The 14,829-nt window shown below is 42.2% G+C and overlaps 1 protein-coding gene across 1 annotated transcript in view; it reads right to left on the bottom strand.

Annotated features, from left to right (window-relative positions):
- The window catches only part of NUP214 (nucleoporin 214), a 45,604-nt gene that overhangs the window by 9,258 nt on the left and 21,517 nt on the right, over positions 1–14,829 (bottom strand). Inside the window, exons 24-30 of the mRNA XM_009287021.1 lie at positions 11,710–11,785; positions 10,899–11,007; positions 9,579–9,684; positions 7,404–7,477; positions 3,823–5,589; positions 2,144–2,214; positions 1,471–1,627 (exon numbers count right to left, since the gene is read on the bottom strand). Of these exons, the coding sequence (XP_009285296.1) occupies positions 1,471–1,627; positions 2,144–2,214; positions 3,823–5,589; positions 7,404–7,477; positions 9,579–9,684; positions 10,899–11,007; positions 11,710–11,785 (2,360 nt within the window). The remainder of the gene's footprint in view (positions 1–1,470; positions 1,628–2,143; positions 2,215–3,822; positions 5,590–7,403; positions 7,478–9,578; positions 9,685–10,898; positions 11,008–11,709; positions 11,786–14,829) is intronic.

Below are 14,829 nucleotides of genomic sequence, written 5' to 3'. Positions count from 1 at the left end.
GCCACTTGCAGCTCATTCTACAGCTTTCCTTTGTTCCCCTACTTTTACGTCTTACACTGCTTCTCCTTCTTTGTGCTTTCTACCTGCTGGACTCCACCCCTACTGCTTTCCCCCTTCTGCCAAACCCAAGTCGCAAGTGATGAAATAACGAAGCTGGGCAGTCATTAAATAAAAGCCACAGTTAAGAAATCATCATGAATAGCGTTTGTGACATACCAATGCATGTAACAAACGCAGATCTGCAATAGCTGCGCACGAAAGGCACGAGAGAGCCTGCTACTATTTCAAACTAATTGCTACAGCAGACAATGGCATACATGCATCTCGGCTCAAATTTTAGAGTATTACCAAGACCTGTTAGCCCAGAAAACTCAAGTCTAATGTGTTTTTATACACTAATAGACAGTGATTGATTCTTGCCCTTACAGTTAATCCTTTACAGCTCCTAGAAAAAATTTCTAATAGTCCCTTAAAGTCCCTGGTGCAAAGGAACCTGCAGGTAGCTTTAATGTATTCTTAACTACTTTTCATGCCTCTTTTGTTAGGTTGGTTGGCTCGGTAAGAAGCAACATGCGGGAGGGTTAGTGTGGCACCTCACGTGCAGATTGATTTAGCTAAAACATGTGTGGACCGATGCCTTTTAGCTGACAACTGGAGCAAAAGAAAGGATAAGTGCTGAGTCCCTCCTCCCAAAGAGGGCTTTAAGACAATTCCTCTCATCTACCCAGCTTTCACGACGCTTGTAAGAGTTTATCTGTGAGACCCCCACCCCATCTACCAAATCTGTATAAAAACTGATAAAAGGAACTCTGTAATTCTGCTTCCTTACCAAAACAGACTACATCCCCACGCCAACCACTAAGCATATTTATTTTTCTTTACTACATCCATGTGACTGAAAAAATTCACATCTTCTTCTAGACATGAAAAATGACTGAGAGCTTACCCATATATTACAGCAAATTTTGATAAAATATATCTTGCATGTGCTGCATAAAGATAGCCATTTTTAGGACAAAGCTGAGGAAACTGCTATCCATCACACACTTGTTAACTTTGTTTCTCTTGAAGATGGGATTCTTAACAATTGCTACAGTGTTATGGCAGGTGAGAAATAATTAAAGCTTTCTAACTTCCAACCAAGTTGGAAGCAGAAATTCAGTGACAAGAATTTAGAGTATTCAATTTTAAAGAAGCACTTGGCCAAGAATCCCCTACAGAATATAGATATTCTTCACACTTCTTGCATCTGCTTATTTGTTTCAACAGCTTCCCTACTTGTTTTCCATGAACCTAAAAGAAAAATTCCGGATTACACATCATGCATACTCTCTGTCTCTGTTACCTCCTAGAAGCCTTTTGTGTTAACACAGAATTTACTCAAAGACAACTAACGGCAGAAAAGCAGATGGGATCACAAAAGCAGATGGAAATCACAGCACATTTTGTATTCTTGTTTTGTTCACTTACTCTGGGAAGCTGCAGATCCAAATCCTCCACTGGAGGAACTGAAGGGATTCTTATTGGCTGCATCCTGACTTGGCTTTCCTCCCAAACCACTGAAGAAGCCTCCACCTCTCCCACCACTTCCAGCTCCAAACAAGCCTCCACTGGAAGAAGATGGCTGCTAGAACACAAAAAGGACAAAAAAGGGATTTAAGCAAAGTCAAAGCAGCACATGCCCCCAAGGCTGATTTTTCTGTCTGGCCTATTCCTCTGGATGTACGAAGGGGCTGATGAACCAGCAAGCAATTACCTTCCAACACGTAATGCAGTGAAATCTTATTTAAGTCTGTCTTAAACCTTCTCTATGGTACAGAATAATGCCTTTGAAACTTGCCCTACACTGTCCACTTTCCACTTAGCATGGAATAAAGGCAGGTGACTTACTGCATCTCTATCTTATCTTGCATGTGATGAAACATTTGTCTCTCCATACCCCTTGGAAACATTCACACAGATGCTGCTTTGGTGCCCACTACAGTAGCACATATCTTCACTAGAGACTGGGACACTTTTTACTGAGCATGTCAAATAGTTTTTGTTTTGTTTTTTTTAAATATATTAGAAATAGGTAGGGAACCCTGAACAAGTCCACTATACATAACAGTCCCTTGTTTCTACAAAAGCAATAAATACTTGCCTGGCCAAAGACAGTGCCTCCAGTATTAGCTGCTTGCCCAAACACAGAACCTGTGTTACTAGAACCAAAACCTGCTAAGAAAAGAAAGGAAAATAAACCACCAGAACTATTACTAGGGTATAAGACAATTCAGAGAGGTGACACTAGTCCAGAACAGGGAAAGGACAGGTCTCCCATGCCAAAACACAGGGATGCAAATGATGTTACCAAATGTATCTAGGTTGGACAAATTTAATGTGCCAACACACAAATAATAAATTCCATTTAAAGTTTATTTGAAAGTAATTCTCCTTTTCTCTTCGGCCAACTTAAAAATAAACAGAAAATAAAAGACCTTTTCACTCGTGGGATTGTTGCTAACAATATAAGAGAATTGGATTTCTGTTAACATTGCTATAATAACGCTGCAAGTCATGAACAAGCCCTGTAGCATTCTGATTTCCCTTGTGTAGGGAGGATCTGAGCTTTGTTACCTAAAGATCCCCGTTATAGATAATGAAATGTTTTGATTAAAAAAAGAACTCCCCATCCCATTTCCCAGTTCACTTAAATGTGCATTGTGTAACAAAACTTGCATTTCTATAATTAGGAACACCTTTCTCAAGCAGAGTTCACTTCCCCCAACTTAACTATTCTCTGTTACTGTAGTTAAAATGAGCAAGCAGATTGCCTACAGTGCCATCATTTTTAATTAAATGAGCCTAATTAGTTTTTCTTCCTTAGAAATACACGTTCTCTATTATTACTATGTACCTTTCACTTTTCCCTGGGAGCTCTCTAAAGATTTTACAGACAAAGCTTTGGAAAAAACCCAACAATATATTGTAGCAATGTGGAGAACAAAAGGAGACTGACAAAGAAGGTTCGGTCTGTGCAAGTATTCGATTTAACTGTGTAGACAGGTAGCTGATGGTCATGTTACCACTATATTTAATTTTGAGATGTTTCCAAATGCAAAAGCGGATTTAACAGATTAGTTCCTTGCTAACCCATCACTTTGAGGGCTTAATTTTTTGCCATCCCAGATCATGATACAGTACTACACCTGGCTATACCGCCACTGTTGCACGTACTCAATGCAGCCCACTGAAGGAAGTCCTGCATCTGTATTCCTTGCCCTGATTATGGTCTCAGAGCTGCCTCGTCACTTCAGTGTAACAATTTACAACATACTAATTTAAGATCTTTTACACTATGCTGAATCCAACCCACTTATTGTGCAACAGGCAGGACAATACATAATTCAGAATTAAGTCAAGGTAGACTTGTAAGTATAAAGTGAATGCAAGATTGGATTGAAAAGGCTACATTCAGAGGCCTACTGGTGAATAGCGAAGCAGAGCAAAAGCTTCTTTGGTCTCCAACATTAGCCTCCCCCTCACACACACTGCAGTTTCTATTCTTACAATTGAAAAAAGGCCTACTGGTGAATAGCAAAGCAGAGCAAAAGCTTCTTTGGTCTCCAACATTAGCCTCCCCCTCACACACACTGCAGTTTCTATTCTTACTAATTGAAAAAGAAAAAAAAAAAAACCCAAACCAAAACCCATCAAGTGCCATGGGGCATGGGGGGGGAACCAAAACAAAAACATCCTACTTTCCCCAGTGATATACTGCTCTCTGTACTTCAGCCAGACAGGACCGCTGGGATATCGCATCCCCCTGCCGTTTGCTCTTACCTGAAGCTTGGCAGAAGCTGAACCCAGCAGATGACGTGGTAGTAGTAACGGCGGCAGCGCTACCAAAGACGGATCCCCCTTGCCCAAAGCCGGTGTTCTGCCCAAACACTGGAGGGCTGCTTTGTCCAAACAACCCCCCTCCAGTGCTGGCAGATGGCTGTCCAAAGGAAAAAGAGCTAGCACTGTTGGTGCTAGCCGGTGCTCCAAAAACATTGCCACTGCTCGAGGCTGCTGTGGAAGCCGCTGGCTGGCCAAAAGCTGGCATTGTCCCAAACCCAGACTGGCTAAAGGTAAAACCACCTGAAGAACTGCTCGCTGGTTGCCCAAAGGTCGGCGCTTGTCCAAAGGCTGGCTGACCAAAGCCCCCGGTAGTGGTGGTGCCGAAAGCAGAAGTACCAAAACCTGAGCTGGCAGCCTGTGTGGTAGCGGTGGCAGTGGACAAGGTACTGGTGGTGAGTTGCCCAAACGGAGAGGATGCTGTGGTACCTGCTGGTAGTTGTCCAAAAACAGGTGGTGTGGAAGGAGGGGCAGTTGTATCACTAGCAGGCTGGCTAAATGCTGAGCCAGAAGAGCTGGAACTTGGAGGCTGAGAGAACACCGAGGAGCCTGCAGAAGTGGGGGCAAACACAGAGGCACCAACAGCTGGACTCTGAACACATGTAGTAACATCAGAGGTAGCAGCCAACACACTTGTGGCTTCTGCAGGAGAGGCAACGTTTGTTGTAGAGGTTGTCACTGAGACATTCTGATCTGGTGGGGCAGATGCAGAGACGGCGGGAGGCACTGGTGCCTTCAAATCACTTGTGGAGGCAGGAGTAGCAACGGCATCAGGGGGAGGTGCTGCTGATGTGATGCCAGAGCCTGCAGAGACAGCGTCCCCGGCTGTGGCCTGGGGTAAAGCGGGTTCTTTAACGGACTCTGAAAGCTGTATCTGTGGCTGTGGTGACTGTGTCACTGGAGGCGAAGACCCAGCTGCTACAGCTTCATTTTCAGATGGCTTTTCTGACACGGACGGTAATTTGGCATCCCCTGCACCCTTATTAGAAGTTGCAGCAGGGACAGCAGTTTGTGATGAACTCAGGAAACTTCCAAATGAGAGGGATGTTGAAGTAGGGAGAGTAGAAGGGGTAGAGGTGGATGTGCTCATACTGTTTGGTTGCTGAATACCAAAGGAAAAGGTGGGTTTGTTGCCGCTAGAGCCTCCAAGATTAAATACCCCAGAAGATCCTGTGTTGGTTATCTGGACGTTACCAAAGAAACTGCCTGTGGCACTAGTGCTGATGGACGGGGATGCCGTGCCAGCCGATGCGACTGATGTTGAAGCAGCTTCTCCAGCTTTTCCTAGTGACAAGGGAGCACCAAAAGTAAACCCAGAAGGTATTGTAGATACTTTAGTTGACTGTGCTCCTGCAACACTGGTAGATGGTGCTTTAGTGGTGGTCTTGGCATTATCATCTACTTGACCAACCCGTAGTCCTGAGAAGCTCCCAAGAGTTTCCCCAGCTAGATTGCTCTGAAACAAGTGATCTCCTGGTTTAGATGGAGGGACATCCAACTTGCCAGAGGCTGTGGAGGGAGCAGATGATGTTGTTGCAGCAGGTTTGTTTGACTGGGTGCCATCTGCTGAGGAGCTATTTCCTATTAAGGCTCCTGGAGCACTTGCTGGCTTGAGGGACCCAAAAGCAAAGTTGCTCTCAGGGACTGCTCCAAATTTGGAACCCCCAGCAAGCGAAAATGAATCCGTCTGGGTGGACTCTTTAGCAGGGGCTGTCAGTGAGAGAGACAGAAGTTACAAATTGAGTTACGGTATGCAAAGCTCATTTATCATTCTTACAATAATAGCATGCTTTAGTGCTTCACATTGTTAGACAGTGCTCTTGCCTCAAAAATACAAAGCCTCTGACCATCAGGTAACTGCCACTTCCATGTGCATTCAGGAGACAACAATGACATCTGAAGCCTTTATGGACAGGGTTGCAGTGACAAACAGTTACTTTCATGTCATAGCCTCCACTTAACCATCCTTCTCTTTGAGTACAGACAATTTCAGCCTTTGGCTCCTATCTCTTTTTCAACAGTTTGATAAAAACATAAAAGACCCAGTTACTACAGACCATTTGCTGTTAACACCATTTTCACCCCTTCTTACTTGGTTCAGCTAAACAATTCCTGACATTCACTACAGAACTCTCTGTTTAATCAATGCCTCAGAACAGAGTTTGGGACATAAAAATACTTTCTGGCACTTGAAAAGTCTTCTACAGAATCAAATCTTTCTTTACAAATTCAGCTATTTATAGACCACTGACCAGTTTCTATGCAGCCTGTTTTCAGCTTTGAAAGACTAGAGAAGAGCCCTCAAATGTAATTGCCAAAGCAGCTCCACTTATAAGATATACTGCTGTCCAACAGTGTGAAGCTGCTGAAGTTTAAAGGGAGACTGGACTAGTTTTATTTGATGTATTGTCATTTCATGTCTGAGCACCAAATACACACAAATTCTGACTTGAAGACACTGCATTGGTGTTTGGACCACGGGTTGATTTGGACAAGGTACAGGAAATCTACATGGAGATCAAATAACAAAGAGCAAAAGCTTCTTAGCACAGCTGGTATTATCCTTATGTTTTACCTTATATTAAGTATATTTAAGTATATTAGTAACTGACACTGAATAACGTAGCGTTTGTTTCCTCCTGAGGCACTGAAATTCCTTCTGCTGTTCTTCCATCACCAGCTAACAGAGGCAAAGGTGCTCCTACCATTTCACGGAGCAGCGTGAAGTAACTGTCCTCACACAACGCTGTAGTTTACAAGTCTGTCTCCCACACCTCCCGCTCCTCCTTTATTCAGTGTTATTTACCTAAGCTTTTATGTTAACTGAATCTTCAAGTTTTAAGCCAAGTTAGTTCTCTCTGTTTAACGTCAACAGAGTATTAGTAGTATTGCTGTGGCTGTGATGGTCTAAGGATATAAGCAAGCCAAGATTTGTAAGAAGAGGTGATATCTTTTATTAGAGCAACCAATAACATTGGAAGCGAGTTTTTGACCATACAATCTCTTTTGCAAGACTGAAATTAGAGGCAGAAAACTTCAAGAATATTGTAAAGCAGATGTATCAGTCCCCTTTTTCCAGACCGGACAAATATGGTCTACCTACGAAATGGAAAGGCAGCCTATATATTGTCAACTCAATTTTAAAGGCATCCCAAGCATTCCCCTCCCATTACTAAATGCTCATTCCACTTAATGATAGCTTTCTGTGTCAGACCACCTCAGCAACTTTAAATCTACAGATTAAAGACAGCAGAGAAAATGACTACAGATGTTACCCTTTTCATAAACTAGTACCTCCTAGATGTTCTTGGCAGCAAATATTTTACTTAGTCTTAATTGAAAGGCAGGTAGCCTAGATTTCTGTGCATTACAGGGCATAATCCAGCATACGTATATAATGTTATTGCAGCTGCTGCAATTTTAATAATAGAACTGCAACATAAAACAAGAACCACACGAATTAGGAAGAGTAAGCATTCTCTTAGCAGGGAAGAGATGTTGTTTGCACACTCTTCCAAACTAACCTTGCGAGGAAGCCAGGCTGGGCAGCGTCGGTGATGAAGCAGCTGATGTGACGACACCAAAATTAAATCCAGACCTAAGAGGAAAGAGGAGAAAGGGAAAGAATGACACTTAGCTCAAAGTGTTGAAACTTCCAATCCCATGATTAACACAACTTTGAGACTCAGATTTCCAGTACAGACTTGCACAAAGTCAGGCACAAGAACAGTCTCTCCAATAACTAAACAGGCAGAGAAGCATGTACACAGACTGGGCTCCATTTGTTTCCCCTCTGACAAGGCTTCTAGAGGGTTAAAGAGAGTCAGAGTTGGAAGTTCTTTTGACCACCCCTCATCCTCTCATATTCTTTCCTTTCTGCTGTGTACTTCTTCCCCATTCAGCCTGGCAGCTGAACACTGCGCACCAAATCCTGACAGCTTTAGGGAGACTAAGAAGAGTAGAAGTCACAGTGGCGACTAGAGTTTATTTAAAAGAGCTAAAAGGTAAGAGACAGTGCATGTACAAAAGGGAATAAGTGGATACTACCACCTGTCAAAAAGGAAATCACTCATAGCAAGACAGAAATTAAAAGTTTCCATGACTATTTCACACTAAAAATATTGTCTGGCAAAAATACTGTGATCTTTCATAATGAGCACTGGGGTCCTCCAGAGACCTTCATTCCCTGAGGCTTTTTAAGCTTTCTCCAATTCTCAAAGACCAGCTACTGACATAGAAGTCAGGCCGTGTAACTAAGACATCACTGGCAACGGCACTGTATTTAGCATGTGGTTTACAGACTGAGGCACTGCAGCCTGGGACAAAGGCAGGGTTTGTTTGCTTTTGGAATCTGAATTTCCATCTCTCAAAAGGACTATTTTAGCCCTCTGAAGAGCACAGCAAGGCGTTTGGGTAACATCCACTTGACAAACTTGCAGAGAAATGGTTAAGACTGAAGGAAACCAGCCATCTGAAAGTATGTGTGTTCTGAAATATTACCCACTTCATAAAGAGAAATTCACTTGAGTATTAGATAGGTAAACATGCAGAATTTCAAACAATCATTTCTAAGGAGTCATCCCTCTCCCCCAAACATAAGATATGATCAAAGAAATATTCCTGTCATCCGTGAAAAAACACTCCATAAGAGAGATTTCAGAATAACTGTATGTTCATAACATGCGCCTTGCTTTGTCTTATTGTTATGTAACAGAGATCACCAGATGGCATGGGGACTCTCTAGTCACCTTCATGAACAGACTACTTTTCAAGCCAAAACATGGAATTTGTTCTGTTGTACTAAAATAAGTAATTCAGCAAGTTTGACCAGCAGCACAATTTTCAAGTCCTAACTGGGAATTCCAGCACTTCTGTCTCTCAAACCTCTGCCAGCATTTGAAACCCTTATATGTATGCCCAGGTTAGAAGACCCAACATCATTCCCTTTGGAATCCATCTTCAGAGGTGACAAGTGTTAATATGACCACGTTCAGGTTTTCTTCTTCTTCTCTGGGAGCAGAAGCTCCCAGTGTTCAGCCTCTGCTCCTGCTGCTGTAAAGCTGAAGTTCATTCTCACATGCCTCTGCACAACTTGCTAGGGATGATTTTCCTGCTACTGCTCTTTTGTTCACTAAATAAAGAACAAGGTTTAAAACTAGCTATGGTCTGCCTCTTTTTCCTCTTCCTTAACCCCAACATACAAGATTCAGCATAAATGTTCTTCTCTGACTCTATGAGAAGCGGTGATGTGCACTCAAAGACAGTCAGTGAACCCAGCGCATCAGACCATGAGTGGGTGCTTTAACCACATTCTCTATGGTTCATATCGCTCTAATCTCAAATCATCACCTGATGATGAGAAATACCAGTACACACAGTGTATGATTTGTTCAATAGTCCACTATAGATAAACCTGAAAAGAAAGCCAGTCATTATTTACTCTTCATTAGTTACAGACTGAAAAATCTCAAAGCAACACGGTTATCGTGTAAAATTCTCACAGACCTTCAGACCTCACTCAGGTAGGCTTCCACAAACAAGAAGGTCTTCCAAGTACTCTGGTGCAACCCCTGCCCCCCCAATCTAACATTTGCAGGTGCCATTTTACAGTACTATGCAGCTTGTAGGTAACGCTTGCTGTAACAGCCGATACTCATATTTAACATCAACTACAAAGAAATCTTAACGTTCATACAGACCCCACAGAAGAAAATGAGAACGCTTTGTTAAGCTGTGCAGTTGTTGCTTGTACTGATGTCACTGTAGAAGAAGTCACAGCTGTAACTGTTTTTACTGTCCCTTGTCCTGTAAGTTATAAGAACAAGCATTACAAAAGAGAAAAAAGCACCTTGTCATCCAACTATCAGAAAAGGAAGGAATAGCTTGCACACGCAGTCTCCAGTTTGATCAATTGGAAGAAAAGCTTTTTTGCCACTTATACCAGGTCTGATATTTGTACACAGAGGCTTTCCTGCCACTGCTACAATGTCAGCAAACACATGAATTATTTCAAAGATTTAAGGCAATAACATATATCAGATTAGAGCAAAGATAGGTGTCATCATCTTGACAATAAAAATTAAACAATAAAATCAAGAAATCCTTGGTAAAATCTCTCATCAACATATCAAAACACATTTCAAATAAAAAGGAAGCGCTATCAAATTCAGGAGCTGACATTTTCAATAAACCAAAATTTAAGAAGCATTTGCCAAGTCAAATATGATTCCTAGCTATTTTTACTGCTTCTTACCCCTGGCTAAGAGGCAACCTACATCCACGGATTAAAGGCAGAAGAGCAACAGAGATGGATTTCACATATTTATGCAAGAGGCTTATAAAACCATGTCCAATGCAAGCATTATTATCTAATACACATTAAAAATCAATTCCTTCCTTCCCTAAGTGTTTCCTCTTCCCCCATTTGCACCGAATGATGTAAACTGAGCAATCCTTTCCTTAGAAGCTTCTAAACTGTGTGCGACTGATCACAGTATCTGAACTGGCTTTGAAGTTGGTCATACAGCTCAATGCTCAACAGACCCAGTACCTGAATTAGTTCGTTTCAAGCTAGTTCAGGTACTCCTACGGTGCTGCATGTTTAAAAATCAAACCAGCATGTTTAAAATGTTTAAAAACAGCATTATTTTCATGTTTGAAAAACAGAACAGCAAAGACGCCTGCTTTTGATTTGCTGTCAAACCACAGTAGCCTTTGGTAGATGTGCTTTCAGCATTCCTTGATAAGGGTTAACACATTCTGAGCCCACTCTGAACAAGGAATTGTATCATTGAATTCTAGATGCAGGCACAGAGACAAAACACAGGGCTGTATACAAAACCACTCTCCTGCTCTTCTGTATCTTGGTTTTTCAAATTCTCTCCCTCAAGGTTGGCACAGCAGCCTCTCAGTGGAGGCAAATTTTTTTTCCTCAGTGTCTTCATTCCCTGGATTGCACACCCTGACAGGTGGCAAGAGACATCCAGGCCTTATTTCCGCCTCCACTAAAGACAACTTACCTGAGATTTTGTTGCCAGATGATGTTGGACCAGTTGTAGATGCCATGGGACAGGGTGCACACACAGAGGAAGGTGGAGTCTGTCCCTTAAGCGAGCTTGTTAGAGGTGTCTAAAAAATACAATACCACTTCAGGTCAGTGCAGTCTGTCCGTTAACAAAGGCCCTTCTGACCTTGATCTAGTATTATGAAAGTCATGCAATGACTTAAGAACAAACTAGAGGAAGGTGGTTGAAGCACTTAGAAGTACCCTTCAATCTTGGGCCCATTATGTCTTGACACTTAAATACAGGGTCAATACTCAACTTTTTCCAACAAGTCTCTTGCAGAGGCCAGTAAGCCTCCATGGGCAACAGCTCAATGATTCCAGGGGACAAAGACTGCTGCGTGGTTTTTTGATGTGTGGACATAAAACCTAGCAGCTTGTCAACCAATAAGAAATGTTTTCAGTAGAATAACAGGATAGGTAAACTACTCTCTCCCTTGATTGCCTAGCACTTTTTTTTTGGTGAAATTTAGGTATATCTACCTAATACAGTTTCCTTTGCTGTTCGTTGTAACCCTTACTGCTGCAAGGCTGTGGCCATTAGAAAGCTGCAAGTCTTCAAAAGAGAGAAAAGGCAAGACATAACAAAGATATGCCTGGCATCACACTGTCGAGGTCACAGATAAATAAATGGTTTGCCAAGAATGCAGGGCAAGCTGTGAAGAGCGATTTTTAGATGACCTGTTCACCAATAATTAAACCCCCAAACTGTCCTGAGCATGCCCAGGTACAGTATTCCACAGGGAAAATGTTCTATATCAAGATACCTGTTTAGCTTGATTTGTAGCAACAGTAGCCAAAACTTGGTGGACTGCCTGGGCTGCAGAGTGAGGTACAGATGATCTTAAAAAGAAAAATTAAAACGTTAAATGAATGACTAGTCTAAAAGAGGACTTCCTCGCCTCTCAAAAAGCACAGCTTCCAGAAGTCTTGAACAACCGCTGCTATTAAAGATTCCACACACAACTCCAAACGAACAAATCTGATTAGGGAATAAACCTCTTAAATGAATCAGCCACATTTAACAAAGGAAGTCTGCAGATGTGTTTAAAGCTCCAGACTTAAACGATCAAGTCTTCTTCACACACTCTTGTCTCTGAAGAGAGTCAGGCCTTTCTATTTTACAGGGAGTTGATGAAAAATCAGCAGGTAAGGGGATTACAATTTTATGCCTAGTGGATAACAAATTTAAGAAGCTTCCTTTACAGTGTGGAGCCCAGACAAGTACATGCAACTCTCAGAAATGCTGAGCAAGGAGACAAAGCTGGGGGTGTGGGGGGGAAGCGCTTCATGTCTTTGAAGTGTAGTATAAACATTAATGAAGTCATGGCAAGAACTGCGATAAAATTAACCTATATTCTACACTATAGGTTTGGGAATTTTGACCATGAAATAAATTGTACATCAGAGTCCACAGACAATTGCTGCAGAACGGCAGCTACTTCTGGGGTGAAGCATCCTACCTACGTGCTGTGGGCCATTAACACACCAAATCTCTGTAACTTGGGAACAGCCATCCAGTTTTAACATCTCCTCAAGTCTGCGGCTCACCAGGTTCAGCAGCTTAAATGGCCAATACCAGAAGCTTTCGGAAGCTTAAATTCAACACTGATTGCATTCTCTTGGTGGCAAAGGCCAGCTTTCTCTTACCCTAGCAGGCTCTTTCCATCTTGACTCAGGCCAGGTGTTCCCCAAGGCAATAAGCAATCTCTCTACTATAGAAAGGGCTGAGGCTGCAAATCCCAGACAGTACGTGAATCTGGGCATCAAAAGTTATATATCTCCTAAAGCAAGAGGGCTCCCATTTATTATTTGGTCAGCTACAGGCCAACTCACAGAAATTTGCTACTATATTCCAAAGGAAGGGGACACATGCATGAAACAGTAATTTTGCATAGCCATTTGGTCTTGGATAGGGTTCTGTGCCTTTAACAGCTTTGCATTACTAGTAAGTCCTTCCTTCCAGCAACGAGCGCTCTCTCTCTACATTGCATGGCCTGGATTTGCCCTCTGCCCAGAGCAAAAATAAAGTAAACAAGGAAAGCTTCAGATTAGCACAGGAAAGAGTCCACGTTGGGATGATGCAGCTGTAAATTTCAAGTTCATACGAACCCTGAACAAAGAAGAAAACAAAGGAATGTCTGTGAAATTCATGGTAGGGTGGGACCTTTTCCCCAGAAGTCTCAAGATCACTTGACCCACTGCTTCTCCGAGAAGGCTATGAAAATGCTGGTTTTTACTTCAGTTGTGGAAAGAGGTTGTTTTTTCCACTGAAAACTATATATAAGTAACTGGACTGGGACCACCAACACACCTAGCCACAGGCCATTGAACAACTGATAACAACTGAAAAATCATTACTGCTTAACAACCCGAAGAGTGTGCTGTGGCAGCAAAAGAGAGCCAGGATGTCTGAAGTAGCAAAAACTGGTGAATTAATTTTGCTGGGTGAATGCTCTTTATTTTAGTGCTGAATCTGACTGGCAGGCACAGTTGATTTGGGTAGAATTTTCAGAGAGTACATTTTTATGGGGTCAGCTATAAAATAAGACTGTAAAAAGCCTTCAAGATATCAAGCTAGCTGGTGCCCTATAAATTAGAGATCAATCAATACTGCCAGTCTAAAACTACTTGAAAGTAAGACAGGTCTTTAACTACAGTTCAAGTGAAAACCAATCTCAGATATGTATTGCTCGCTCGTGTCCTTGTCTACGTACAGCCAGTACTCTTTACTTTTTTCATCGTAGTTTTCATGAAACAAAGGGTGGAGAACTCTTCCTGGTCATAACACTGCTTTTAGCAAAATTTCCCAAGCAGAGCTGTTTGCAAATTTTACTTTAAAAAAATGTAGCATTGCCCTTCTCCCTCTCAGTTTATCACTTTTAGGAGAAAATAATATAGTAAAAAGCTCTCAAACTGTTTCCCAATTAAAATGCAGAAGAAACCTTGAAGTAAATTTCAAGATCAGCAGCTGAGTACCACCGCTGTAAGACTCTGTTCCCTTTTTGAAAAGCTGCATCAAAGGAATTCCACCTTTTTTCTTTGACAGTGAAGAGTATACATACATGTATGAAAACCAGAAGTGATGCAACAACAGAAATTGTTCCAGGAGCTGCACGTATAGCCCACAGTGATATGGATAAAGCATTTGCAACTCCATGTGGACTTATAATCAGATGTATGTGGTGAGTTTATCTTGCTTTATGCAGCAAGCCCAACTTTGCTCAGACTTTTCATTGTGCCCTTGCCTCCCCAGCTCAGAAACAGCCATACATTATCTTGGTCTTAAGCAATAGTAGGAACTTCAAGCAAAGACAGTTTCAAGGTCGTTACAACGACAGGGAAAAGGACTAGTTCTGTGGCTGGTGACAGACCCTGGTGATAAGACAGAAATCTCTGGAATGAGCTGAGCTGGCTGTTGTCTGTAGGAGGCAGAGAAGTAGGAAAGCCAAGTGTTACAGCTAACTCACGAGAAATCTTAACAAATTCAAGGTTAAATACCAGAAGACAACATTCATAATTTACTCATGAGGAAGACAGCCTTGCAGCTCTGTATTTTTCCAAAGTGATCAGCCCCTATTGACACCCAACCCTTCAGTCAAAATTCTGATGTCAAAAAATTTGAGACAAGTTTCCAGAAAAGCCAGAGCACAGTTCTTGCCCCCCAGGGGGTGAATCTGGGAACAGACAGAATCATAGAATCATTAAGGTTGGAAAAGACCTCCAAGATCATCGAGTCCAACCGTCAACCCAACACCCCCATGCCCACTAAACCATGTCCCTCAGCGCCTCATCTACACGTCTTTTAAATACCTCCAGGGATGGGGACTCCACCACTTCCCTGGGCAGCCTGGTCCAATGTTTCACCACTCTTTCAGTAAAGAAAT

This window comes from Aptenodytes forsteri, unplaced genomic scaffold (genome assembly GCF_000699145.1).
Source record: "Aptenodytes forsteri isolate BGI_AS27 unplaced genomic scaffold, ASM69914v1 Scaffold136, whole genome shotgun sequence".
In the NCBI taxonomy this organism is placed as follows: domain Eukaryota; kingdom Metazoa; phylum Chordata; class Aves; order Sphenisciformes; family Spheniscidae; genus Aptenodytes; species Aptenodytes forsteri.
This window is presented reverse-complemented; position numbering and strand designations above follow the sequence as displayed.